Source organism: Argiope bruennichi, chromosome 1 (assembly GCF_947563725.1).
Source record: "Argiope bruennichi chromosome 1, qqArgBrue1.1, whole genome shotgun sequence".
NCBI lineage: Eukaryota > Metazoa > Arthropoda > Arachnida > Araneae > Araneidae > Argiope > Argiope bruennichi.
In genome coordinates this window covers 13492838-13520675 of record NC_079151.1, presented here as the reverse complement: position 1 = coordinate 13520675, position 27838 = coordinate 13492838, and the positions used below count along the sequence as shown (strand labels likewise).

Below are 27838 nucleotides of genomic sequence, written 5' to 3'. Positions count from 1 at the left end.
TGGTAATTTTGGGTTGGTTGAGTTTAAGAAATTAAGCACAAATAGGAAGTTAATAACTTTTATTAACTCAGTAAAGGAAATCCCATTTCGGAAGTAAAACTGTAAATAAAATGAGTGCAGCTTTTTTATTTAAACTATAAAAAACTTTACAAAAATTGAAGTTATAAGTATTACATTCCGAGATGTATGGGAAACTCGCACAACGAAGAACTTCATATTTTTAAGTTTGAATTTTAGCAGTTAGAAAGAAAATTTTGATAAAAACATTATTAATCTGAATTTACTATGTAATTTAAACAGCAGTCTAGTTACATAATAATTCTAGTATATATAATTGCCCTCATTTGTAACACCTTTTACAAAAGCATGTTACAGGCATAAACTTGCTAGAAAAATCAGAGGTCAAGATAAATTCTTTATAACGAAATCCTAATGCTTTCTTCACAAAAAAATAGTCTAGAAAAAGTAGATGAGTATTTGTGCATGGCAGGACTAAATTTATCTCTATTATTTCTAAGGAAATTAGATTAATTTTTCACAGACTGAAATTGTTCCTTATGGCATTTTGTCCTATGTAACATAATTGACATTCACATTATAAAAATTATAGCAGTCAGAACCATTATAAATATTTTCAAAAACACCAATTTTCAATATTAGGCATTCATCATAATTTCTTAAAAGTTTAATTTTTCTAAACATCATGTAGCTATATTGAATCTATTCATGGATTATAAAATACATTTTTTAATCTAAAATAATTAGAAACTATATAATTTCAAATTAAATTAAGAATTAGATATTGAATGCTTAAAAAGTTCGCTGTTAAATAAAGAAAATGATTCATATCACAGATTTAAACTAACAAAATGAAGCAGACACAAGGAAAAAAATAGCTTGTTTATTTAGGAATCATTTTGCATCTTTACATTGTATCTCTTTACAATCAACCCTCTAATCATTTAAGTCAAAAGGCTAAATAATCCTAGAAATTTATGAAAAGCATATAAAGAGAAATATCTGACTTAGTTTCTTGAAACATACTTTCATAATTTTTATAGATTCCTATTGCCTTATTAAAGACTGGGTGATTGAGAAATAAGGATTCTCGATATATAATCGTGTGAAATGTCTTTAATTGAAAGAAGATAGTGTTTAAAGATATGACTTCTCTGCAGACTGAGAGAACATATTCATAACTGATACAAATTTCTGTTATATCATAAAACAGATATTTCTTCCATTTGAATTCGTCATCAGTTCATCTCAGTTCTTGATTATACGGAAAGCATATGTGTAAGTACAATTGTTCGGTGCTAATTAGCTATGAAATAAAGAGCTAGGAACTATAACAAAAAATAATATAAAATATAAAAATTAAAGAATGATAAAATTTAAAATATCAAGGAATAATATTTTTTTAAAAAGGACTTTTTCACTATTTACGATTTTCATACAAATACAATTATCCATTTATACGATAAGAACGTCGAAAATTTTTACCAGTTATTTTTCTTTTTACTTACAAAATAATATATCCATCGAAGAATAATATAACAGTTTGGAGAAACATGTAATACTATAAAAATGAAAACAAAAAGTTCAGTAGATACAAAATGTATACAAAAGTTATTATTGAATACAATATGTACATTCACAACAATATGATTGTTACAATACACTTTTAAAGGAAAATGTGAATCAAACAAAATTCATTAAATGTAACATTCTGAAAAGAGGAGGAGGTGCAAGAAAAAAAAATGAAAATGTTTTCTGACAATTCATGACAAAAGATGCTGAAATTTCACATCTTCACAATATTGGGGCGGAGAGCAGAAATGTGAGTTGATTGTTGTGTTAAGCATCTAATCTTATTAGACGAATGAAGAAAGTTTTCAAGAAAACAAAAATAAATAAAATAATTCAGTAAAGTAGTAACAGTATGCAAATAATCAGTGTAACTAAAATACTCAACACTTAACATATCAACGGGTTCATTAGTTATAATGCTATCAAAACAAATCCATGAATTAAATATATATATATATATATATATATTCATATCTTTTTTGGTTGTTCATTTGATTCTGAATAGAAAATAAATTACACACATCCAAGATATATATGAATATTAAAAGGACAAAGTTAGCTTTTTTAAAAAAAAGTCAAATTCTGTATCAAACAAGGTAAATGTTATAGTTTGGGATAAACATTTTACTAAAAGATTATTTTTTTAAAAAAAATACAGAGTACATAGTCACTAACATTTTATTATTTTAGGAGGAAAAAACTACTTTTTCACTATTAATTGTTATGTTTTAAACCAACATAATTATGACAATGATAGTCATTTTCAATTTACAATATATCCATTTCCAACCCATACTTTTATAAATCTGACATTTCTAATAACTTTATAGATGGCAAAAAAAAAAAAAAAAAAAAAAGAAAAAAGCTTACTCATATTTTAAAAGTTGATAATGTTTATTTATAAATATTTTCAAAACATCTGAAAGTGATCCTGGGAATAGTTAATATGCTTCTATCAGTATTTCACTAAATGCCAATAAAATAAACATATATTTAGACTCAAGATTAAACTGAAAGAGTACTTCAAAGATCTCAAATGAGATACTACCCCATACAAGGATTCAAATTAACATTCCACATTGTAAACTTTTGTGTTCACAGAAGTTCAAAATTCAAATTCCTAAAAAGTTACTTGCACTAGTAAATAATCATTAAAATTTTGTTGAATATGAAGTGATGTAAAGAAGACTATCCATAATTTTCTTACAACTCAATGTGTATTTCTAAATAATAACTATTTTATTAAAGAAATAAAATTGCCAAATTTTTTTTAATATAAAGTAGGATAAATATTTTTAAAAAAAAATTGTATTTAAAGTGTAAATGCTTATAAGATCAAAAAGAATAATGAAAAAGCAAATGCTTCTCAAAGATGATTTTTTTAAAAAAATCCATTATCCAAGACTGTTAATTATTGCATAGAAATCATCAAAAAGCAATTGTAATTAGTTATGAACTCAGTATAAAAGATAAAAATTCAAAATTTATAAGGCTGTCATAAAAATTTTGAACTCTTATCTCCATATTATCACAAATAATAATAATAAATAAACCTTCTATTTTTGTGCACACTGGGTAATAGAAAATCTCATCACTAACATTTCTTTGAGACTTTGTAGAAAACAATAAGTGCAAAACACATATTAAATAAACAAATAAATAAATTTAAAGAATTTATCACCGTGATGAGTACTATACACATATCAGCCATAGAAAAACCATATTCAGGTGGGGTTTAATGATCCATTATTTTGAGTTTCCATACAGAAAATTGATAAAAAGATCATTATCATTCATAAAAAATGATTAAATAATAAAAAAGCACAATATCTTTAAAAAAATCCACAAAATATCTTAAAGTATGAAATTCAAAATTCTATAAAGCAATAATTTCAAAACTATATGAACTTAATTTTATCTGTAATTTAACATATTCCATAGTAGGTATGCTTGGCATTGTGTATAAATAGAAAAAAAAAAATGGAGTATTATTTGATTTCATTTAGCTATAGTAAATGAAACTTAGTTAATTTTGCAAAAATAGAAAATAATAAATGATGCATACCAGAATCGTTTACAAAAGATAAGAATATTTGAAAACATTATCATACTTATTGCTAAGGATATCATATATATATGAATAAAAATATTTTTGTCATTATTACAAAAACTTCTAATGTTAATATATTGGCTTAACAACACCATAAGATTCTTTTCTTATTATAAAAGTAATATGGCATTGGGAACTTTCAATAAATACTGAAAATATCATAATAGCCATTCTCACGAACAGGACACAATACTATCACATATTATAATTCCATAGACCTCAAGTAAATAAAAGAAGGAAAAAGATATAGAATGTTAAATTACAATAAGAAAAGCAGGTTCCATAAAAGGGAAGGCCCACCACAATATGGACAGTTAAATCAATAGAAGAATGTCAGCATATTGTAGTTTTATAAAAGTCAAACGTGATGTGATGAAGGCAACTCCAGGTTACTATTTTGGGATTTGTAAACAAATAAAGATTATTCACCACACTCTTTCACTATTATAGAGCTCATTTAAGGCGTCACATGAAGGAGTCTTCAAAGATTTGGCTTTCTCTTCTAAAAGGCGGTCACGGAAATTTTTAGCTCTCCAAATCATACTTTCTCCTACAGAAAAAATAATTGAAAATACTATTAGTAAAAAACAAATGAGTCAAGAACTTATTTCACAACCTGAGTTCTCAACTAGTAACTTTAAAAAGCTGTCAAAACTTGGAAAATAAATTTGAATATTGTTTTTTAGAAGTATTCTAATTCTTCAGAATATTTTAAAATAAAACATAAAAGCAACCAAATATGTTAAAAAGCGTTTGGAACTATGTAAATAATTTAATATCTTCAAAAATTTTCATAATAAAAAAAATTCCCATATTTACATAACAAGTAGAAAAATTTCTAAAGCTAAATACCAAAATAGAGCTATAATATTAGAAGTATTAAGGGGAAAAATAATAAATAAGGAATATTTGGCTGCCAAACCATTTTCTGCTAGATTTTTTTGGTTAGATCTATATTAAATCCTTTAACAAATCAAACAGATATTTCAAATCCAATAGAGTTATTTTTTAACATAATAATTACATGAAAAGCCCTTTTTGAGTATTTTGTTAAACTATTATTATTTACATTGAAATTATTTATAATTACAATTGATATAGTTGCTAGCTATATATATCGATACTTAAAGTTACTATTCATGTGCATGTTACTATCGAACTAGTTAATTCTATTGCTTATCAGACATTTTAAAATAATAATGATATTTTCAGTATATCAATTGTTTTATTAGGGTTTTTCAAACTAAACATATTTTATATTTTCAGTATTAAGAAAAATTTTACAAATAAAAAAATAATTTTTTATTTGTTCATTATGTGTGTAAGAAAAAGCAAAATACATATAATTCTATGATGCACAGTTTTCAAATTCTTGTATTTTAAAACCCTCAATCCTAAATAATAATGATTTGTGAATTACTAATCGAATGCTTTAGGATAATGGCATCCTTAGTTGCATAGTATGTAAAAAAAAAAAACTTGCAATTCTTATCTACATTTTTACAAAATAAATCTTGCCATAAGAATAATATGAAGTTTCTAAAACTGATACTGACAAATTAATTTTTAATTTAAAATAAAATATTAAGAAAAAATAACCAAAAAATTTCTTTGGTTTCAAATAATATTTAATGTAGATGTCTTAAATGTCACCCGATACTAAAAACAGAAATCTAATATTTGCAAACTTCGAATACAGTTCAACTATCTTGAAATAGGATCAAAACATGTGCTTTCTGGAATGTCACTGTGCTCATTTTATTCATTTTTTTGTTGTATGTTAACATATTCTTGATTTTATGTTGATTATATAATCCACATACACACTCGTCCTATTTTAGAAGCAAATCCATATTCATACATATTCTATTTTAGAATTTCTTTTTATCCAGATTTTCTTTAATCTTTACATACAAATGCAAAACCAAAATCCATCTACCCAATATGGTTAATAGGCCAAAAAATCGGTAGTAGAAAATGCAAAGCTAGAATATAATAATCAAGAATGTATCCATTGAAATATTTAAAAAAGTATGTCTTTGAAATCAGTGCAATACAATATTATTTAATTGTTAATTAATTTTAAATTTATATTATTTTTTTATTTTAATTTTAAATTTATAATATTTTTTATTTCAATTTTAAATTTATAATAATTTAACAAAAAGATAGACCCTTTTATAGGAAAATATCCATATGAGACAAAACCCCTTTTGTCTAAATGGAATGGAATATAGTAATTCTTTAACTGTACAATTAATCTATATAGATTCCGAGGAACACATGCACCAAATTTTAAAACCCACTCAGAGATAAAGAACTGTATATAGTCTAAGGAAGCATACATGCGTTCGATTTCATAAATACGATAAAAAGATTATATATTACTCAAAAAGCTACCAGGAATTTAAAAACTTACTGTAATTTCTTTCCTTGAAACAGGAACCTCTTAGATTAGCAATATATTCTTCTTCTACTTGGGCTTCTAATCTTTGCACACTGCCCTGGTATTCAGAGGCAAAGTTTTCTTTTACATAATATGGAACCCTCAGGTTACTTGTCCGCTTCTCATATGGATATTTTCTGTAAAGCACAGTTCTCTCATCAAAAGGCAATATAGAACAAAATCGCATGAATCAAATAATAAACCCTGAAAATTATGAAATATATTAGCAAAAAATCTACCGTACATTATTTTTCTGTATCATCATAAGGAATTTTTTTTTAAAAGTCTCATTTATAATGCAATATAAAGATAATACAATATAAGATTGATACTTTAAATAAACTAATATTTCGACAGCTCACTCTTGTTAATTTGATGATTTTTAAAAATTATTATGAAAAGAAATATATTTACATAATGATAACATCTATTATTCAAATAAATTAGATTCCTTTCATTGGATTTGCTGAAAAACACAAGATTTTCTTTAAGATAATTTTATCAAAGATCTAAAACAACAGATTTACAGTAAGACAGGAAAATTTACTTCTATCATACACTACGTACATGAAAGCAATTGAAATGAGAAGGTTGAAAATGAAAATATGCAATACAAATCAACAGCGAATAAATTGATATTCCTAATATTTCTATCATGTCAATGTACTTTCTATACAAAATTTTAAAGAACTTGCACACAGAATTTTTAAAACAAAATTATAGAAAAGTCAAAACATTTTTAATTTTTCTGTTCATGGAAACTTTTCTAAAAGACAGAAACTAAAATTGTTATTAATTTGAAGACAGATACATTTTGATAATTGTAGGCAAAATTTATAAATGAACATCTTAAAAAAACCAATTTCTTCAAAGTGCTTTGTTCTATTTATGATTAGATTAAATACTATTTTGACTCATGATTGACTAATAGATTATTAAAATGTGTAAAAGTTAATCAATAATAAAAGATATTGGTAATAAGATAATGAATATATACAGGGATAAAGAAAATACTTACAGTGATTTAGTAAGACTATAAGCTGGATCAGCAATGAAAAAACTTGTTAAAACAGAAAGAATAACAAGAAAGAGAATTGGTAGCATCTGCATCATCACAGAGTAGTTTGCCTGGAAGTAACAATAAATAATAGAGGAAAATCGTAATATTCTTCATTCTTAAGTACAATAAAGAAAGAAAATAGAACAAATCAAAAACACATTATGCTTCTGGACATTTTGCCAATTGAAGAGAATAAAAAATTTTTCCTAATAATTCAAAAATTAATGTCCCCAATTTTAAGCAAAAGATTTTTTAAAATTAAATACTAAATTAATGAAAAATGATGGAAAAAAATAAATACTAACACTATGAATGCAATGCAGCCATGATACATATTTACAAATAATTAAATAAAAAAAATTTTGAATAAAAACTGAATATAATAATATTAAATACCAATAATATCCAGCCAGCTTCTTGAGCAGGGGAATGAGGGGCCTGAATGAATGTCTATTCTGCCATTTTCTATAAAAACTAAGTAATTACAAAAAAAAGTTTTTTTTCTCTTGAACATTGTAAATGTTTTCCCTTTTTCCTCACATGGTAATTGGCATTCCAGCCAGATGTAACAGCACCTTTTAAAAGGATCCTTTTTACTAGTAGAGTCACTGTCTCTGCTCATTTTTTTGTATCCATGTGAAAAGCCACAGATATGTATCTCGTAGTTTCAAATAGATCCATCATGTCTTCAAGGAAGAAGAACGTCAAAACATCAAGATTTTAAACTTTTTTTTTTCCCCCTTATGACGGGACTCTTCAAATCTTCAAGAAACGATTAATCAAGAGCAATCATTGTCATTAAGCGTCAAAGTCAGATGGACTTTAGCCAGAGTTAGCTGTGAATTGATTATAATTAACATGTGCTTGGAAAGGGATCCTGGATGATCCCTTTCCAAGCACATGTTAATTCCCTTACAAAGATAGATCCTGAACAGACGTTTCCATGATCGACTGAAGCCCATTAAGGAAGCATTGCTAAGCAACTATTAGGTGATAGGAAACTCATGTTCACCAATGAAAAAATCAAAGGCGGAGATCTGATGGAAATAAAATGCAATATATTTTATTTTTTTTTGTAGAGGGAGAAGACAGAAGAGCAATGAGAGGTGTTGAAGGGGAATTTGGACAGATATCGTTGTTCCTGATTTTGTTAGAAGCTCCGTGTGATTTGGATTTCTGTGTTAGGATTCAACTAATAAAGATTGGTGGATTTCTGGAGCGATCCCTAGAGCAGCCGTTTTGAACTACTGGCCTGTTAGCATCTTTTGGTGTCCATTCTCCAATTTGATTGAAGAACTATTTCATGATTAAACTTGCAACTAATGTGTGAATTTTATAAATAATATTAACCTAGATGAGAACATGTTGCTTTTGTGTACATATATAAGGCTGCAAATAAAAATAACATTTTGTTACACTATTTTCTTATTTGATCGATTAGGATCACGATATTACATTAATTGAAAACTGAATGTCAATAAAAACTATTATTAAGACAGTGCAAGATTTTTACCAAGAGCACTGAAGAGGGAAAAATATCAAAAAGAAAATGAAAGAAAATAATTCACGAAATTTTATTTGATATTTCCCACATCATGATTGCTTATATTTTTATTTCTGTGTTTTATTATGTGCATATCTCATGTTTTTATTTTATTTATTAAGAGAAATCGGGTGGGGAAAAAAATTTTCCCCTCCACTAATACTTCAAATAATTTTCTTTCTCCCCCCCCCCTAAAAATTATAACATTATTGTATATATGCTGTGGAAGACAAATGGGATAGGCTGTAGAAAACAAACAGGTATGTGGCAGGATCTTTATTTAGAAATATTTTGGCATGACCCAATTAAAGATTACTAGTTCCATCCATAACGAATAATGAGGAAAATGGATTTCAGTACATAAGTATTGTTAAAACGTTCGTGGGTGAAATGCTAGGAATGTATTATTTGAGCAGAAAAATAAAACTACACTCTCTTCATCAATCACTCGAACCATTGTATTCTCTCATTTCTGAATTAAATCTCAAATCAACACATTTCTTTCAAAATGTTCAAACATATAATGCAAAATTTAGATTCATGGTTCCATGGAAGTACTTTTAAAATACAAGGAAAAATTTCCCACAAGATTGGATTACTGCTTTTATTCCAGAATAGAATTAGACAATTAGAAAATTTATTTCATGGATGGGGATGCTCCATGTTTTCTCAAGACTAGTTATATGCTGTTTGCTCCAGAATGGGAAATCAAATTAACTTATATATATACTGAATGACCAAATTATTATGACCACCCTCTTAATATAATATTGGACTATCTTTTGTCCTGTATGAATTCTTGACTGGATTCTATGAGATATTGACAAGTGGTAGGCAATAGGAGGATTTTGAGACCATATCTGGTGAATTGCATATTCCAATTCCATAACATTTCATGGTACTGGATACAGCTTCCTGATGGCCTGTTTGATCACAGCCCACAAATTCTCAATTTTATTGAGAACTGGTGATTATACTGGCCAAGGAAGCAAGATAAATCCTCTTTCATGCTCTTTGAACCATCAAACGAGAACGCCAGCTTTATGACAAGGAGTGTTGTCTTACTTTAAGTATTCAACCTCATCAAGGTACACCATCAACATAACAGGAATGGTCTTGATAACTCTTAAATACCCTTGGGTATTCAGACATTGTTTCACAGAAATCAATGGACCTATACAGTGCCAAGAAAACATCTCCCAAACCATAACATTGCCTCTACTAGCTTGAAGTGCTGTGGGCAATGTAGTTGTGGTCCATGCTTTTATGTTATTTTGTCAACATTTGAACCCCACCATCTGCATGGTGTAATTCAAAATGTGATTCATCAGACCATATGACACTTTTCCAATCATCTATTGTCCAATTGTTATATTCCTTTGTGAACTGGAAACCTCTTGTTCAAAGCATACTCCAGAGGGCTTCAAACAGGTCAAAACTTCCAGACTTATATGGTGCAATGTACAGCGAACAGTTGGTTTAGAGACATTCGCAATTGCTCCTTTATTATAATTCCTCACTATTTGAAGTGTTGCTCTTCTACTGGACTGAACAACTCTGGCAAATCTCTTTTCAACTCGAGCATTCAGTAGCGTGCGACGACCACAAGCCTGAAATTGAGAACCACTTTTCTGCTCAGCAGACCCCTCTCTGTAACATTAATAACTGTTCTTCTGCACAACTTCCCAAGTACAAACGTTTTGCTGATACTAATTCTGACACTCTGAGCGTCTACATCATCCTTTAATCAAACTCAGTTAAATCACTTTTTTTTTTTTTGGTCAATTTCTTTGTAAGCAATACATCACAATAGATGTTTCATTTACCCTATATTTTCTTTTTGTACCTATCTCACCTTCTAGCAGCAAGACTATGATGCAATAGAACATTTTCATAAAACAATCAGGTGGTCATAATAAAGTGGACATTGAGTATATATGTACAAGTGTGACTAAAATCATCATTTATCCAAAAGCTCTAGAATAATGATTAATAAGGAATTATCAATAATGTTTGAAACCTTTAAAGAGATTAAATACTGTCTGACATAAAAGTATTCATGCTTAGCTATTTCTATCATATATTTAAAAAAAATGCTGGCAACAAGCATAAGAAGGATGAAATTTTCATTATTAATCATCCAATAATTGCTAAAACTTTCTAATCATTTCAAGAAACCTTGTTAGAAAAAAAAAATGCAGTAATTTCAGTGAGATATTTTTTGAAAAATAAAATTCAATGGAAAAAATGTATCTCCCCTACCTTCTTCTTCAGATTGTTCAATGCTGTTCTTAATTTGTACATCGAATAAAAAAACACACCTTAAAATGGACAAAGTAAACTTTAAAGACTTTGTAAGATATTAAGTTTACAATTTCTTATTTTCAGATTAATAAAAAAAAAAAAAACATTTAATTTAATTTCAAAAACTGTTGATTATTGGGTCAGAAATACCAATATATATACATATATTAAAGAATACTCTACCTCCTGCCGAGATGTATTACTCTCCCTAGTAGGGAATCGTCGTTGGGCTCGTCTAGTATACGAATTTGCTGAAAATACAAAAGAACGTTTATAAATATATAAATTACATTATATGAAGTGAATTATTTAGAAAATGATAATTTTTTTTGTTTATAGCAACTAATAATTTTTTAAAAATTAAAAAAAGAATTTGTAACTGAAAATTTTGATACAAAAGAAAAACTATAATATAATAAGAGATAATAACAAATAAAATACATTTGCACAATAGTAATTGCTGCAATTACTACAATATTGAGTAAGTAGTCAAAGTGGAACTGGAGATGTATTTCATTCCTTTTAAAAAAAAATTAGAATTCACATTTGAATTATTTCTAAATCTAATTATAATTTTAATTGACCAAATTGCTTTTTGAAAAATATTTTTCACTAATGATATATTGAAAGAAATAGATTTATTTCGTTTGCTTCAAATTATAAGCACATTTCTGAAGGAATATTTTGAAGAAGATTTCTGGTTCCAATAACATATATTAATAAGGCTTATTAGTACATATATGATGCTTCTTACTGTGGATATTAATAGTTGTAAAAAGAAAAAATTATGTGCGTATGTATGTGTCTGAGGTGCCCAAAAGAATCTATTGCATCTATAGCCATGAAATTTGGCACACAGGTAATGATAACTCGATGCACTTTGAAGCAAAATTTTAAAATTTATTTAGAAACAGTTTTATTCATTATTTTATGTTGTTTTGGATAAGTTTTCAAACACAGTATAATTTTTAAAGATTGTAGAACAGCAATGATTAGAAATTATATGGTGTAGTTGTTTATTATTGAAGAGAGCTAAATGTTCACTATTGAAGGAAGCAAACAACTGTTACTCTAAAACACTTTCTTTTCCTCTATTATGTATTGAATTTTGAATTAAATTATTAATTAGTCACTTTTCTAACTAAAATTTCTACATCTGCCACTCTATTCCAGTAATTTTTTCACATTTTTTGAGATAATATTTCTAAGGTTTCTTTAATTTAAAACAAGACGAAACAAAATAATTATTAAGTGAATAAGTTCCTTAGTCAAAGTTTGCTTCTTCATTTAATTGGCATGCAGACAATTTGACAACAGCACTAAATTTTGGATTGTTTACATGTTTGAATAGACAAAAAGTGTGACAATGATAGTTTTGTTGTTGTTGTTGTTTGAGACAAAATGAACTTAAAGCCAGGATGAAATATTTCAAATTTTAAGTCCAGTAATAAAAACAACAACAGTGCAATAAAACTTGCTTAATTGGAATTAAATTTTAGCATAACACTATGCAGGCAAATGCATTGCTTTTGCAGGTGATGAGACATAATTTATATCGCAAATATTTCTTTCCAGATCCTTCCGGAATTCTCACAAAAAAAATTCTTTCTGCCAACATTAAGTCATTCAAATTCAAACGAAAGCAGTTACCAAGATAGACTTTTGAAAATATTTATTTATTGCAAAACAATATTGTTTTTTTTAACCTTAATAATTTCTGTCATTCTAACTAGAAAAATCATCAATTATGCATAACCATGAAGTTTTAAAAAAGACTGATGACAGACAGACTTATTTCGATTTTTCAACATTTTAAAATTGTATACTTTAGCTGCCATATTTCTTTCAAATATTTACATAAACATTTCTGAAATTTTTTTTAAAAAAACTGATGATTTATTTTTTAATAATTGATGAAAAAGTAATGATAACAATTTATGTTACTTCAAAAAATTCAAATCTGTTTTTAGTAATTAATATTCTTATAATCCGGAATATACTTTAATATGCACTTTCAATTTATTGCAAATATTGTAACCAAAGAGTAATTCTTCAAACAACCTCAGTCAAAATATTGTTTGAATTGTCTTCCATCAAGAATTTGACAACTTGGCACTGTTGCCATGCTTGATTAAGTGAAATTATTACAGCTTAATTCTTCATATTAAAGTAGACTTCAACCATTTTCAATTACTAGAAGAGACACCTTATTTTTCCATGTATAAGCATGGAATTTTTTCTAAAGCTAAATTATCGATGATTATTTATGTATTAATCTGCTAATCTCGCAGAAAACATAAGGCAAATTTCAAAGCAAAAGTGATGAACAAATATAGCAATTTTCATTTCTATAGAATATTTTTCTTATACAAAAGAAAAAAATAATTTTAAATAAAATTACTTTTGTTTTGTGGAAACAAGTTACTGCTTTTGGAAAAAGAATTGTTTTCTTTTTCATTATGAAGAATATCATAACTTTCAGATTTTCCCTTTACAGAAAAATGCTAAGCAGCCAAACTTTAGAATTTGAAATGTGATCACTTGTAGTTTGGAATGTGCCACATAAGAATTTCTCTTCCCATCCATCTTTCAAACAAAAAAATAAAATGGCACATCAAATAAGACTAACACCACATCTAATAGATTATATAAAAGATTGCAAATAAATGAAAAAATGTGTTAGTTTCACATAGGGTTAATGAAGTTAAAACTATGTCGGCATCTAGCTTGTCACTTAGCACAGAATTGATCGTAAACTATTCGATCATTTTACCTGCTTGGAGATTTATTTGCCCTCATGGCATATGTTGCAAAGGCCAAAAGATTTTTTTTTTAAGTTTTTTATTTTAACTAATACAAATGTGGAAATTTTGGAAAATTTTTAAAGAAAAAACATACTTTCAGCTTGTGTATAGATTGGACTATATAAATATGGTAAATAAACATATGGTGAGTGAGCAAAGCAAGTGGACTTATGTAGTGATCCCATGCAAGAATCATGCAATACTTTAGTTAGGGGGAAAGAGATGTAAAACTTTAGTTATTTTTATGCAATTCAAATTCTAATTGTATTTTTACCAATAAATTTTCTGATTTCATAATATTTAAGCTTTGGAGAAACATCATGAAATTAAAATTGTCATTAGAATTTGCATCTTCATTTTCAGTTATTAATTACAATTTTTACAGCTCAGCAAGTGATATCATTATCACAAAAAATATTAAAAATTTAAAATCATTATTACTTTTTAACTTAATAATTATTATCTATTGATCTTACATTGTTATTCTATATTTCTCTAGTTCTGATTTCGCTAACATGTATCAGGCCATGCAGATATTATTAATTTATTTTAAAAGTTCCTCTGACCCTTAGCAATACAAAAACTGTTTTTTATAATTTAAGAAATAGGCTTTTCATTAACACTTTACATATGTTTTAACTACATGATAATAACTATTGAACTCAATAATTTTACCATTAAATAAATATCTTAAATATAATTTTAGTAAAAAATGAGTATGTTTTTAATAAATTTTTTAAATGTTAGATTTACCAGACATTCCAGGGGCAAAACCACCTCCAAAAAACATATTAAACAATTCTTCAGCAGATATATCACCTAAAAAATAATTTTAAAGAATTAAATTTGAATAAAAATATCATTATATACATCTAAAATGGGAAATTCGTTAAAGCATATTTATATTTAAAATGGATACCTAACAAATACAGTAAACATGCAATTTTATTTTAAATTTGAAACAACCAACTATATATGCATGATTACTTCCTGGTCTAGTGGCTAACATTATTAATATACAGAGAATATATAAACAGTTATATAGTGCTAAATGATAAATAAAAATATAATTTGAAATCCCCACGCAAATCAGTACATGATAATTATTTTTGAGGATAATTTCCAGCTGCATTCATTTATTTCTCTTACATAAAGAGAAGGGATGAAAGTATGAGCAGGAAGCATGATATTTCTTAAACAAGAAATTCTTAAAATGACTAAAAGCCCCCAATCCCTGGAAAAACCTATTAAAAACTAAAAATGTATTATCATAGAGACTTTTGTATTTGCATGATAATTCTTTAAAATGGTATGAATGTATAAATTGAGAAGGACTGGAAAAGAACAAAACAAAAAAAATCTTAAATATCGGGGGGGGGGGGGGGGGGGGAAAGACTGCAGATAAAAACAAAGCAATGAACATTCCTCAACTTTTTTTAAAATCACTTCACTGCACAATAACATATTGACAAATTCAATAAAAACAACTTACTTTCAAATCCTCGAGTATACTCATAATAACTAGCATTGCGGTGGCATTGTGTTCTCCTAATGTTTTTGCTATCAGAAGTACCAAATGCATCATACTGTTTCCTCTTTTCTGCATCACTTAATACAGCGAAGGCATTTCCAATAGCTAAAATGTGAGAGGGCATAAGTAAAAAAGCATTTAATTATGATTTACTGAAACAAATAAGAAAAACGAATTTTATACAGATATAAATTATCAACAATAGTTCTCCTACAGCAGATTAATTTGAGAGCCCTGACAACTATTGCCACAAACTTGATGCCTTTGCATCATATGACCATGTATTTATTACACAAACCACTTAATGGAAACAATGCAGATGTCAAAAATAGTACAAGGCATGGGAAAAGTCAATTATAAAATTTTAGAGCATTTGAATATGAAAAGACACCTTTAGTGCAATAATATTCAGAACAAAACTTGCAAAACATGTATTTGTTTGAATGTGATTTTCCAAACCTGTGACTTAACAACTTGTGTAAATAGGAGAAAAGGTAATCTTCTGAACAATAAAAGTCATTCTGAATGGCATAATCATTAGTGCAGGCTACTTCTGCAACACTACTAAGACCAAAGGTAAAAGTATCTGTTGATAAGTAACTGGTCTATTTTAAAAGAGCCTTTTTATACTAAATTTTTATATTCTACAATTTCGTAATCGACTTTTCCCATATCTTGCATTTTTTCAGTGGAGAAAAAAAGAACAACGTTTGCCAGTAGGTGGAATTGTAACTAATCAGATATAGCACATAGTCCCTTTATTACATATAGACACCACGTTTGTGGCATCATTACCACCATTCACAAGCTAATGAGGTGTAGAAAACCTTTAGTGGACATTTCATGTAAAAAAACAATGCAACATAAATATAAAGTAATACAGACAGATTATATAAGATTTTTTTAATTCATAAATTTTATTATAGATAAAATTGATTGTCGAATTGTGCAATTAAAACTTATATAAACTTTTTTGATACTATATTGACACTATATATACAATTTTTGCATGGAATCAAAATTTTATTTTATAAGCTACTTATGAATCAAAAGTTAGCCAATTCACATGTAGTACAGTATTTCTGAATTAATTTCTTTCAAAAGAATTATATCCAATAAATCATATTTTTCAAATTTGTGTTATTTTAAAAATAACAATTCTACGTCTATAGATAAAAAAATTTTTAATTTATTTAACTTCATATTTAATTCTAATTAAAAATAATAAATATTATCTCAGCCATTATTAAAACAGTCTTTCTTAAAACAATTTTTAAAAATACATTACTTCAATGATTTACCTTTGACATCAAAATGATTTTTGGTATATCATATATAGATAATGTTTCCAATTGCCCTCAAAATTTTAATTGTTTAACCTATATGTGAAACATATTCTAGCCACAAATATATTATTATAAAAAACAGTATTAATAAATAAAATTATATGATTTATAAAATATATATTTTTAACTAATTAAATTTTTTCATAAATAATATGAATATAGTTCCAAATTAAACGAAAATTTTTCTATCCATTTGAGAAAATTTCTTAAAATACTGACCCCTAAAATTGTTCATAATCTACATACATGATTATGAATGCCCATTTATTTACATGCTTGAACCTAATACCTTTACACATGACTTGATGGATTCAAATGAATTTGATACACTTGGAAGTATTAAATGTATTATTAAAAAATTTCTATGACATTTTAAATAAGTGGAAATGGATTAAAAACGTTTTGATTTTTTTTATTGTAATATCCAAGCATGTTTTCATTCAAAAATTATTTTGATAATATCTTAAAAATTTTTAAATTACCATTACAGTAAGGTCAAGTTTATTGCCTTCTTTTTAAGGTTAAGCTCATTATTGTTTGATTTTTTAAATCAATTTTTTCAAAATTAATTTCACAAAATTTGAATCAATTTCATTTTTCATCAGAATATTATACTTATTTTACTGTTTCAATACATCAAACACCAATGTACTGTGATTATTGTAGCTACCACAATTACCTACCTACCTACTCTCTCTCTTCTATATATATATATATATATATATATATATATATATATATATATATATACATATATATATACATACACACACACACTACCTACCAATGATATGTATTATAATATATACAGTTACTACCTTTGAAAGCTTCAGTAGCACCAGGAGCTTTATTTTTATCTGGATGAAATTGCAAAGCTAGTTTTCTATACTGCTTTTTAATCTCCGAGTCTCCAGCATCCTTTGGAACTCCAAGAATCTCATAAAAATCTTTACACTTCTTTATCCTTAAAAAAAAAAAAAAAATATTATAACATGAATTTCATTTTTAAAGGAAATAATAAAACTAAAATACATTTTATAATTTTTGTTGCTGATAAACATACAAAACAATAAACAACAAAAAGACATAAAAAAAAAACTTAAAAAAAAAAAAAATGGGAAATAGCACTTAAAGATCCAGTGAGAATCCTTTACTGAAGTCAAACCTATTATTATTCAAATTTTTAACAAATAACCAAACAAAACCTTCGTAAATAAAATAGAGCATTAAAAGCAGTATTTTGTACTTTTTGAAGCAATTTAACAAATGATAGAAGAGAGTAAAAATTAGTGGTTATGAAATATATAGAAAAATTCAATGACAGATCTAAAATAGTCTTGCAAGTACGAAATAGAAATAATATAAACAATAAGATTGTGGAAATTTGACAAAATTATTGTTAAAAAAATTTCTATTGATATTCTAATGATTTGACATATTAATAGAATAAAATAAATACTTTTAATATAAAATAATGTATGAATTAAATAATTAATATACAGAAAAAATTATCAAAACTACAGCCCAATTGGCTTTTTTATTTATTTCAAAGTAATAATAATAGTAAAAACTCAATAGCATAAGACTTTCCCAAAGACATTTTAAGAACTACATTGCAAAGGACAAATTTAGACACATATAGGAGGACAAATATGAGGAGAAAGCACTTTATTATAAAACATACCTCAATAGAATATTTTGCAAAAATTTCTTGAATAGTCGGTAGACTTTTGTGGCATATTTCGGGACACATTATTGACACTTCGTTTTTTTTTTTGTTTTTTTTTTTTACAGGTGTTTCATTGACATAGGCATTCCTAGTTTGCTTTTTTGTATTATTCACATTGGTACAACAAGCAGCTTCATTTTGTTTACAAGATTCAGATGAGGACGAAATTTTGAGAGCTGTTTTAAATGAATTTTTCCCTGCAATTTGACAACTCCAAATTTTTTTCTTTTTCTTAACTTCCATTGACACTAGTTTTTTTCTTTAGACTTGACAATTTGTAAAAAACTTTTTTTTAGCTAATAACTTCTACATTGAAGTTCCTCGCTGCTCGATTTATGTTTTAGAAAGATTTCTGTCCATTTTATTTTTAAGGTAATCCTTTTAAAACAATTAAACTGCAAATTTTTTAAAAAAGTAGAAAAGGATGTGGGAAAAAATAGAAAATTGCAGATCCTTGTAGAAATCACATCCCTGATAGTTTGATAGGCACAAATAATGAGATAAATTAAAACAATTATTAATGCTGAGATGTTTTTAGTAGAAGAACATGTATAATAAAAAATTAATATATTGGTTATTAAATAATTATTATGCAGAAATGAATTCAAGAAAAAAAATATATTGATTTTTTTAAACATTTCATTTTATTGAATAATAATTTATAGATTTTAAGAATATATGAAGTAACTTTCTGAATTCTGAGAACTTTCTAAATATCTCATGAAAATACATTGAATTACAAAAACCTAACTACAACTTTTTTAATTGTTCATTATCGTGAATTAGTTACTCTGATGTTAAAATAGTGTTACTGATATATACTATTTGAAAGGGCAAGAAATATACTTAGTATATAAATATAATTTGGGAAATGAATTATATATTCCACTTTATCTAATGATAAATTTTATGATATATCTTTAATTTTGAAAAAATGTCTTGGTAATCAAATTAACAATGCCATTTTGATTAATGATAAAATATAAATTAGTACCATAAGTGTTAAACTATAAGGCAATAGGCATTTAGTGAAAAATTATACTCAACCATATCGTCATAGTATGCAAATTCTTTTTCTGCTGTAAACTTCTGTGGCATGTTTTTAAGTCTTTGTTATTACATGCACTTGGCAAAATTCTGAATGTAATAAAAGACTAAGAACAGCAAATAATATGTGTACTCATTTACAATTATACTCATTTAACAATACCGACTCAGTGGATTACATGACAACCAATTAACATTTCATACTTTGCTACTTCATTAAGATTGATGAAACAAGCTCTTATCTATGTTATACCATTAGTAGGCAGGATTCAGGCTTGGGAAGAAAAATTCTGACAATCGTAAAGTAATGAATTATTCCAAGCATAAACATTGAGATATAAAATATGGTTAATTGAACAACACAATTAATAAATTTATATAAAAAGTCCTTGAGATTTTAGAAATATTATAGAATTATTACGTATTTATAAAATTATTCAATCTAAAGAATCATACAATTCGATTCCGAAAATGCTAAAATCTATATTTCTGAGGAATTGTGTCATATTTGTAGCTCCTATAAATATATTTTTAATATTTTGAGACATATAACTTCTGTTTGAACAATTAAGAAAGATAGAAAGCCGATACACAGATAAGAAAGCAGTTTGGTTTCAAAGGAGATCAAATATAGCAATGTTGCAAGTAAATATAAAGAGGGTTTCCTTCCCCTCCCCTCCCTAACCTTTGCACAGCTTCAATTTGTTCTTCTGTATAGTCAAGATGCAGTTCTCCAGCTTTTGCAGAGGTACGTCTCCTAGCAGATGAACTTCGGGTTCTGTTCTCACTTGACTCAAATTCTGCACTTCTCCCTCGACTATTGTAATTCCTGGAGTCACTGGCAGAATCACTCAATTTTTCTAGCAACTCAATCAGGTCTGGAAATAATATAATTAAATTTATATTTTTAGTTGCTGAAATATGAATTATTGGATATTTTTTAGAACTAAGGCAATTTTATAGCATTTAATATAAATGCAATTAACAGATAATAAGTTACAATTAAATTAAAATTGAATGCAATACTTTAATTAAATGAATTTTACCATCTAACAAGGGGAGGTTACAGCGTTGAAATCTGAGATCGGGATGATATTTAGTATAATGATAGTATACATTTAGAATGTTCATTCATGAAAATATTAAAATGCAATAGCCAGCCAATTTCGAGAAAATGGTCTCAAATTTTTGGTAAAGCTTATATACTGATAACCTGACTCCCATTCTGATGATCCCGATGGCATGGTTGTCTAGGTAACTGTCCTGTATACGGAAGGTCAGGGTTTGAACTTGGCTAGGATTTTTTCTTTTCTTTTTTAATAACTTTTATTCAATTCAAAATTTACAAATACTCATAATTAATATGCTTTAATTTTTTTTTCATACAAAATAAATATTTGTTATCAAAATACATAATAATAAAATTAAAATTTTAAAAGAAAAAAATTATAAACACAGATGTATTTTTTAAACAAAATAAAATTATTTAAATTTAATTAACTATTTACAGATAATTTTAATTAATACGCTACTTATTTTTATGCAAGTATAAATGTTATTATTTTAATACTTAAATTGTAATTTAATATTTTTAAAAAATAGTAATAAATATAACATAAATGATGATAATTATTAATTATAAATAATAACATTGTAAAAAAATTATTCAATATTTCTAAAAAATTATCCTATATACATTTACTTTCGAGTATATACAAGAACCAGAATTTTAACTATAGTAAAAACATTGGAAACAAAATATATTTCAACATCTTGCACAGCTGATAAATGATAATTCTCCACAAGAGCAAAGTTTCTTTAAGACATCTATGGGAAAACAACTTCATTTGCATTTAAAAATATCTCTCTTTCATCAGAAAGTTGGGCAGCGTACCTTGTATACCTTATCTTATTAAAAATTGCTGATGACAATTGATGGTGTACAATTGATTGAATTTTTACACTATCTTCGCAAGAATTCATTTCTTGATCATGTTCGATTAAATAAGAATTTTGTATACGCTTAATATGTTTTGAACCATCTGCCTACACGTTCAATAAATTAACACATGCTCTCTACTATTTCTTTTGATTACTGCAGTTGGGGAACTTTGCCTACAGATTTAACAAATATCAGCTGATATAAATACGTATATATATATATATAATAATTTTATATAAATATAGCTTCGTTGAGTTAGGATTGATAATTTATTATTATTAAAATCCAAGAATTTGAAAATTAATTGTTTGAAAATGATGCAAACAAGTTAAATTATCTGTAGCCGTTAATGTTATGCTTTTAATTATTTTTCCTTTAAACATTAAATTATAATTTAAGTATTAAAAGAATAAACATTTATCCTTCCATAAAAATAAGTAGCATATTAATTAAAACTATCTGTAAATAGCCAATTAAATTTTAATAATTTTATTTTGTTTAAAAAATGCATTTGTATTTATAATTTTTTTCTTTTAAAATTTTAATTTTATTATTATGTATTTCAATAATAAATATTTATTTTGGATGAAAAAAATTAAAAACATATTAATCAAGAGTATTTGTAAATTTTGAATTCAATAAAAGTTATTAAAAAAGAAAAAAATTCCTAACCAGGTTCGAATCCTGCCCTTCCATATACAAGATGGTTACCTAGACAACCATGCTTTCGGGATCATTGGAATGGGAGTCAAGTTATCACTAAATAAGCTTCACCAAAAGTTTAATGACAATTTTCTCAAAATTGGCTGGCTGGTTTTAATATTTCTATGAATGAAAATTCTAAATGTACACTATCATTATACTAAATCTCATCCCGATCTCAGATTTCAACCCATGACCTCCCCTTGTAAAACCTGTCCATTTTTCAGAGTAAGTAGCATAAAACTAGTATGCAAAGAATATCTAAAAAGAAAGATATAATACATACAGATGAAAAAGTAATGTCTTGATGTACTCATTGATAATGCTGAATATCACAATGATTTTTTTAGCTTCCCCCTCATTATTAAATGACATTCCTGTACAGGTATAGGAAGTGTTAACAATGTCCATGACAATTCAGAATTCTGCTAAATAAAAATTCCTCAACATTCAATCTTTTAATGAAAACAAATATATTCCCAATATATTTCGAAAAAAATTGTTTCTGCATATAGGAATGCTTTGAATCAACAAAGCAGGTTCATGACTCTTAGAGGTAATACTATTGTTAGAGATAAATACAGCAAAAATCAGTCATCCGTATTCTTTAATGATTTTTCTTTCAAAGAACTCAGGAAGAAATACTGAATAAATTGGCACCTTATAATGAGAGTTAAAATAAAAAAATAACAAATATCTACACAACTATTTATGGAGTGAATTAAAAAATGGTTTCAAAAGAGAATGTTGACACCTACAAAAGGGAGGCATGATTTGAATACTTCACGAAATATCAAGCATCAGCCAAGTTTTCACCATCGATGAATGCTAATTTTGCAAAGAGAAATGACTGCACTACCTTTAACACAATCCACAGGAATATTTTGATTTATACAATGTAAGCTTTTTTTTATAACAAATATTTGAATAAGAGTCATTTTCAGAAAAAGTGCTAAAAATTTTGACATAATTTTGCAGTAATTGTTATAGAAATGATGCATTAAATTTTGTAAGGTAAAGAAATTGAATTTTTTTTTTTAATTTGATGCCTTTTTTTGTGTGTGTGTGTGCATGTGTGAAATATTTCTACCTTTTTCGGACAAGGTGATTCAGCTGATATTAAGTTCAATTCTCATTGTTTTCTTGATTCTTTGTAGTATTATAATATTTATTAAAATCTATTATATTAATACATTAATTTTAATAAACTAAAATATATTTCTTTCTTTATAATATTCACTGTTTTGAGATTCAACAGATAATTTCTAAAGTTTAAGATAATCATAATATAATAATTGAAAAATAAATCTTTATTCTCAAATATTTTAGTAAGAACATCCAATAAGAATCAAATGAATATTCAATCAATTTTACTTCAAATTTTAAAGTGGGATATAAATTAACTAATGTCATTTAAGAAAGAATTGTTTGTTATTAAAATGTCAAAAAGTTTTAGTTTTTTTTTTTTCAGTTTTTTTAAAGCCATACTCTAGTTTTCAATGGAACTATTAAATTTTTGAATGCTTATGTCAAGTTACTTAACAGAACAAGGATTTAAATTCTCTATTTAAACACATAATATATATATATAAAATTAAGTCAATTCCTACATAGGTCAGCAAAAAAAAAAAATGAATTGCTTTTTATAAAATAATTACAATTAATATAAATATGTATATACATATGACAGAATTACAATATTAAGTGGCAAAATAGAGCTTGGCGACAAACTTGGACAACCATTTGGCGACCGAATAAAAATTACTAGACAAATTTAAATAATTAATATTTGAAAAAAAAATTGCATTAACATCAAGTATCATCCACTACAAATTTTAAAAAATGTATTTGAACTTGAGTGGATGAATAAAAAGTATTTATTAACGATTGGAAATTTGAACAAGATATATAGAGTGGGAGCTAATAGTAGGAATTGAAAAAATATTAACTTTACAATTCATATTATTAGATTAATTTACAGAAAAATAAAAGTTCAAAATCTTAATTTAATTTCATATACCTTATAATGGATTTCTTTCTTCTTTTCATAATATTTAGCCTAATATTTGTAATTTAGATTATTTTAGTTCTAAATAAATTAGAGTTAGATACTCTGACTAGAGATGCAGAAAACAGGAAAAAAGTAATGTGCAAAAATTAATTTAAAGTTGATATATTTTCAATGAGATTCTTTGCAGTATTATAATATTTATCAAAAGGAAATTTAATTCAGACAGAATTTATTTTAGATGTGTGTAAACTCGGGATTAAAGTGAAGTTTGAATTCACATAATTAGAAAATAATAACTTTAAGAATATAACTAAATTGAAATTATTAGATACACACACATTGTTTATACACAATGCTATAGCTTTTAAGCTATAGCATTGCTAGCATATTGCTATAGCTTTTAAGCTATAGCAATATGAAAATTTAAATAATAAAATAATGATACAGATTGATTTTATATTTATTTTTGTTTTTAATTTAAAATGGTTTATTTTTATTAATCTTTTTGTAATTAACTTTAATATATTACATTTTAGTCATTCGAAAGATCTTGAAAAGAATTTTGAAAATTTTTTTAAAAACTGAAGTTACATCTATTATACAAATTTAAGTCCATCTAATGACTGGTTCCTACAAATTTTTATAAAGAAAATTTGAATTACTGTTGATAAAACTTATAATTTAAAAAACTATCAGGTTAATAAGTAGTTTTAACTGATAGATATATTTACATTAAATACTTCTACCACGATTTGTATTTACACAAAAATCTTATACGAGCATTTTTTCACATAAAAAAAAAATAGAACTTTACAATGAGATAAAATTCTTTGTAATATATGTATATATATATATAAGAGCACATATAAAAAAAGTAATGAATAGGCAAATACTTATTTTACTATTTCTAATCCAACAATCATTTAAAATTTTTCATTAAAATAATAATATCTCTATCTAAGTAGATATGGTAAACAATTAAAAACAACATTCTTAAAAAATATCAACAATGCATAATACATTTATAAAGTTAGAATTTTTTTAAATAATCTGATCTAATTTTAGAAATTTTCCAACCCAAATTCATAATTAGCCCTTTTAAAAGATGATCTGCAATAGAAATTTTAAAATTTACTTAATTATATTAAAACAAACTACAACAATTTTATTTATTCATCAATTTTTGTTTTTAAAAAAAAGGAATATATCTAAAACCTAATAAGAAAATTATAGAGTAAATACCTATATTATATGAAAAGTAAAGAGATTTTTAATAAGATCACTGTCGGCCTTTTCTATAAAGGGGCCTGGGTGCAAGACACTACTAAAGGCCCTAAATTTTTTGTAAAGTAAAAAAAAAAAGTACAAATATGAACATATATTATTATTGCAAGTTTATTTAATGCATGATTTTATTTTTGCTATAAATTATTTCAGATTCAGATTACAATTCTTTCTTTCAATTTTATTTTCTACGCTTAATATAGCAACTGCATTTAAAGCCTTCTATACACAATGCCTGACCGAAGACAATTCTTTGGTCAGGCATTCGGCCATTCATTCTTATAAAATTAATTTTTAATTTGCTGAAAGAGTGCTTAACACACTTTCTGTAATGACTGAAATAATTAATTTAGAAAAATATGAATTAATTTGAAATACTCTTGAAACTATCTTCTATTTGTGCAATAACAGTATTAATTATACTGTTAAAAAATAGCAGCTCAATTCCTCAATCGGATATTCTAACTTTAACTTGCTATTTCGGAATATTTTTCTCTTTCAGAAAAAAGTTCTGAAATATTGAAATTACAGAACTTTTCAAATTACAGAACTCACACTATCACTTTTGCTTCACCTAAAAAATGTATTAAATTTTGGACTGTTTTAATTTAATAACTAAAATTAAAACAATCATGAACAATTGCTTTTGATCGAAATAATTCATTGATATTGATAAATTTAGGCAATATTGCAAACCATACAATTAAACAAAAAATAAATAGCACTTCTGGTATTGAATTCCACAAATTTTTAGCTTTGGCAGTGGTATTTGCATCAATAAATACTTTTAGGACATTACATATTTGTGCAAACTGTGTATACACTGTTTTTATTGAATCTGTTTCGGCTTCCCAACGAGCGTCACATAATGGTTTAAAAGTAATGTTTTTGTAAAATTTCCTTGCTTTTTGTAGTTGCAGAAAATAAGCAATATAAATGTTGTAATATTAAAAAAAAAATTACAATATGCGTTAATGGAAGTAGCATCACAAATTAATAAATTAAAAGAATGCAATTGGGAAGGAATATAAATTGCATTAGGGTTCAGAGCAAATCAAGCTTACATAATCTTTTCAATAGAATTTTTTCTAGTCCTTCTCCAGTCATATCAGTTATTTCTATAAACCCTGTAAATGATTCATTTATAATTAATATTTTCTCTTTCAAATTTGTATACCTAATAATGACAGAAATTTCTTCCTTATGAGAAAGATCAGGAATACATTTAGATACTACAGTGTGTAGATGCTTTAATCCTGCCTTTAATCTTATTAATTCATTTCCTAAGACAGAAATAATTTGTTCTTGTTATCTATGTGTTAAATGATGCACAATTCTATTTGTTGAATTTTTTATTCTTTTTATATGATCCATTGGCATTTGCATTAGACAATAATATATCCGTATATTTCCAAACCCAATGATTTTTAATGTTAAATACTATTTTAATTCTTTTCAATCCTGGGGCCCTGTGCATAGCATCTGTCACCTCACCCAGAGGGCCTGCTCTGAGTAAGATACATATAAAATGAATTTGAATTTTTAAAAAAAAATGCAATCAATTTCAAATGATAATAGAAACATTCATTCTTTGAAATTTAAATGCAATGGAACAAAAATTAGATAATAAAAAACATACCAAAAACAAAAAGCATCTATATAAATATATTTCAATTTTATTGTACATTAATATCATATAGTTTGTTACATTCCTGATCAAAATGAAATGTTTCATTAAAATGGTTAATACTTTATATATCATATCGTGCTAAAATTGTTCGTATTTTTTTTAAAAAAAATCTTTTTGTTATTAATTTTTTATTCGCACAAATAAATAATCATTTAAAAATACTATAAATTAATTTAATATAAAATGTAAATAAACATAATTTTAAAAAGGTCAATTAAAACTCACCTTTAGCGCGCTGCGATGGATATAATCTTTCAGCCTTATATAAAAACTTGAGGGCTTTAGCACGATCGCCCTCATTAATGTATTTCTGCGCAATAGAAATGCAATGTTCGCTTTCGTCTTTATTTCCATCCATGAAGGAAATTAATGAAGATCACCCACTAAATGAAAACCAATGTCATAAAACGTATCAAGGCTAAAAACATCATGCAAATTATATTGATTATCAGCCACAGCAGTTTTGATATTTAGTTTTATTCATCTCTTATCTGATAGTAATTCACCAGAAAATATTAATTTCTTACAAAATCATGCAAAGACAAAATAAATGCAAATATTTTGCATTAGAAAAATCAACCGTATTGAAATCGAAAACTTCATTTCACTTAAGTAGAAGGAAATAAAAGCTGTTGCCACACAAAGAAATTCGTTCTTTAGTAATATTACTGGAAATTAGATATATTTTATTGGAAATGA

At 26.0% G+C, this 27838-nt stretch overlaps 1 protein-coding gene across 1 annotated transcript; it reads right to left on the bottom strand.

Annotated features, from left to right (window-relative positions):
• Positions 1-885: 885 nt before the first annotated feature.
• LOC129965674 (dnaJ homolog subfamily B member 14-like) lies at positions 886-27741 on the bottom strand. The gene is made up of 9 exons (XM_056079779.1): positions 27365-27741; positions 20196-20388; positions 17553-17698; positions 15350-15493; positions 14611-14676; positions 11237-11304; positions 7165-7274; positions 6120-6283; positions 886-4250 (listed from the first exon to the last, which is right to left on the bottom strand). The coding sequence occupies exons 1-9, from the start codon at positions 27495-27497 to the stop codon at positions 4126-4128; spliced, it is 1149 nt and encodes a 382-aa protein (XP_055935754.1). The 5' UTR covers positions 27498-27741; the 3' UTR covers positions 886-4125.
• Positions 27742-27838: the final 97 nt, after the last annotated feature.

Coding starts and splice junctions, on each gene's coding strand:
- LOC129965674 (XM_056079779.1), bottom strand. CDS start 27,497: ATGGATGGAAATAAAGACGAAAGCGAACATTGCATTTCTATTGCGCAG. Junction 15,494..17,552: donor TGCTACTGAAGCTTTCAAAG/GTAGTAACTGTA, acceptor CTCACATTTTAG/CTATTGGAAATGCCTTCGCT. Junction 7,275..11,236: donor GTAATACATCTCGGCAGGAG/GTAGAGTATTCT, acceptor TGTTACTTCCAG/GCAAACTACTCTGTGATGAT.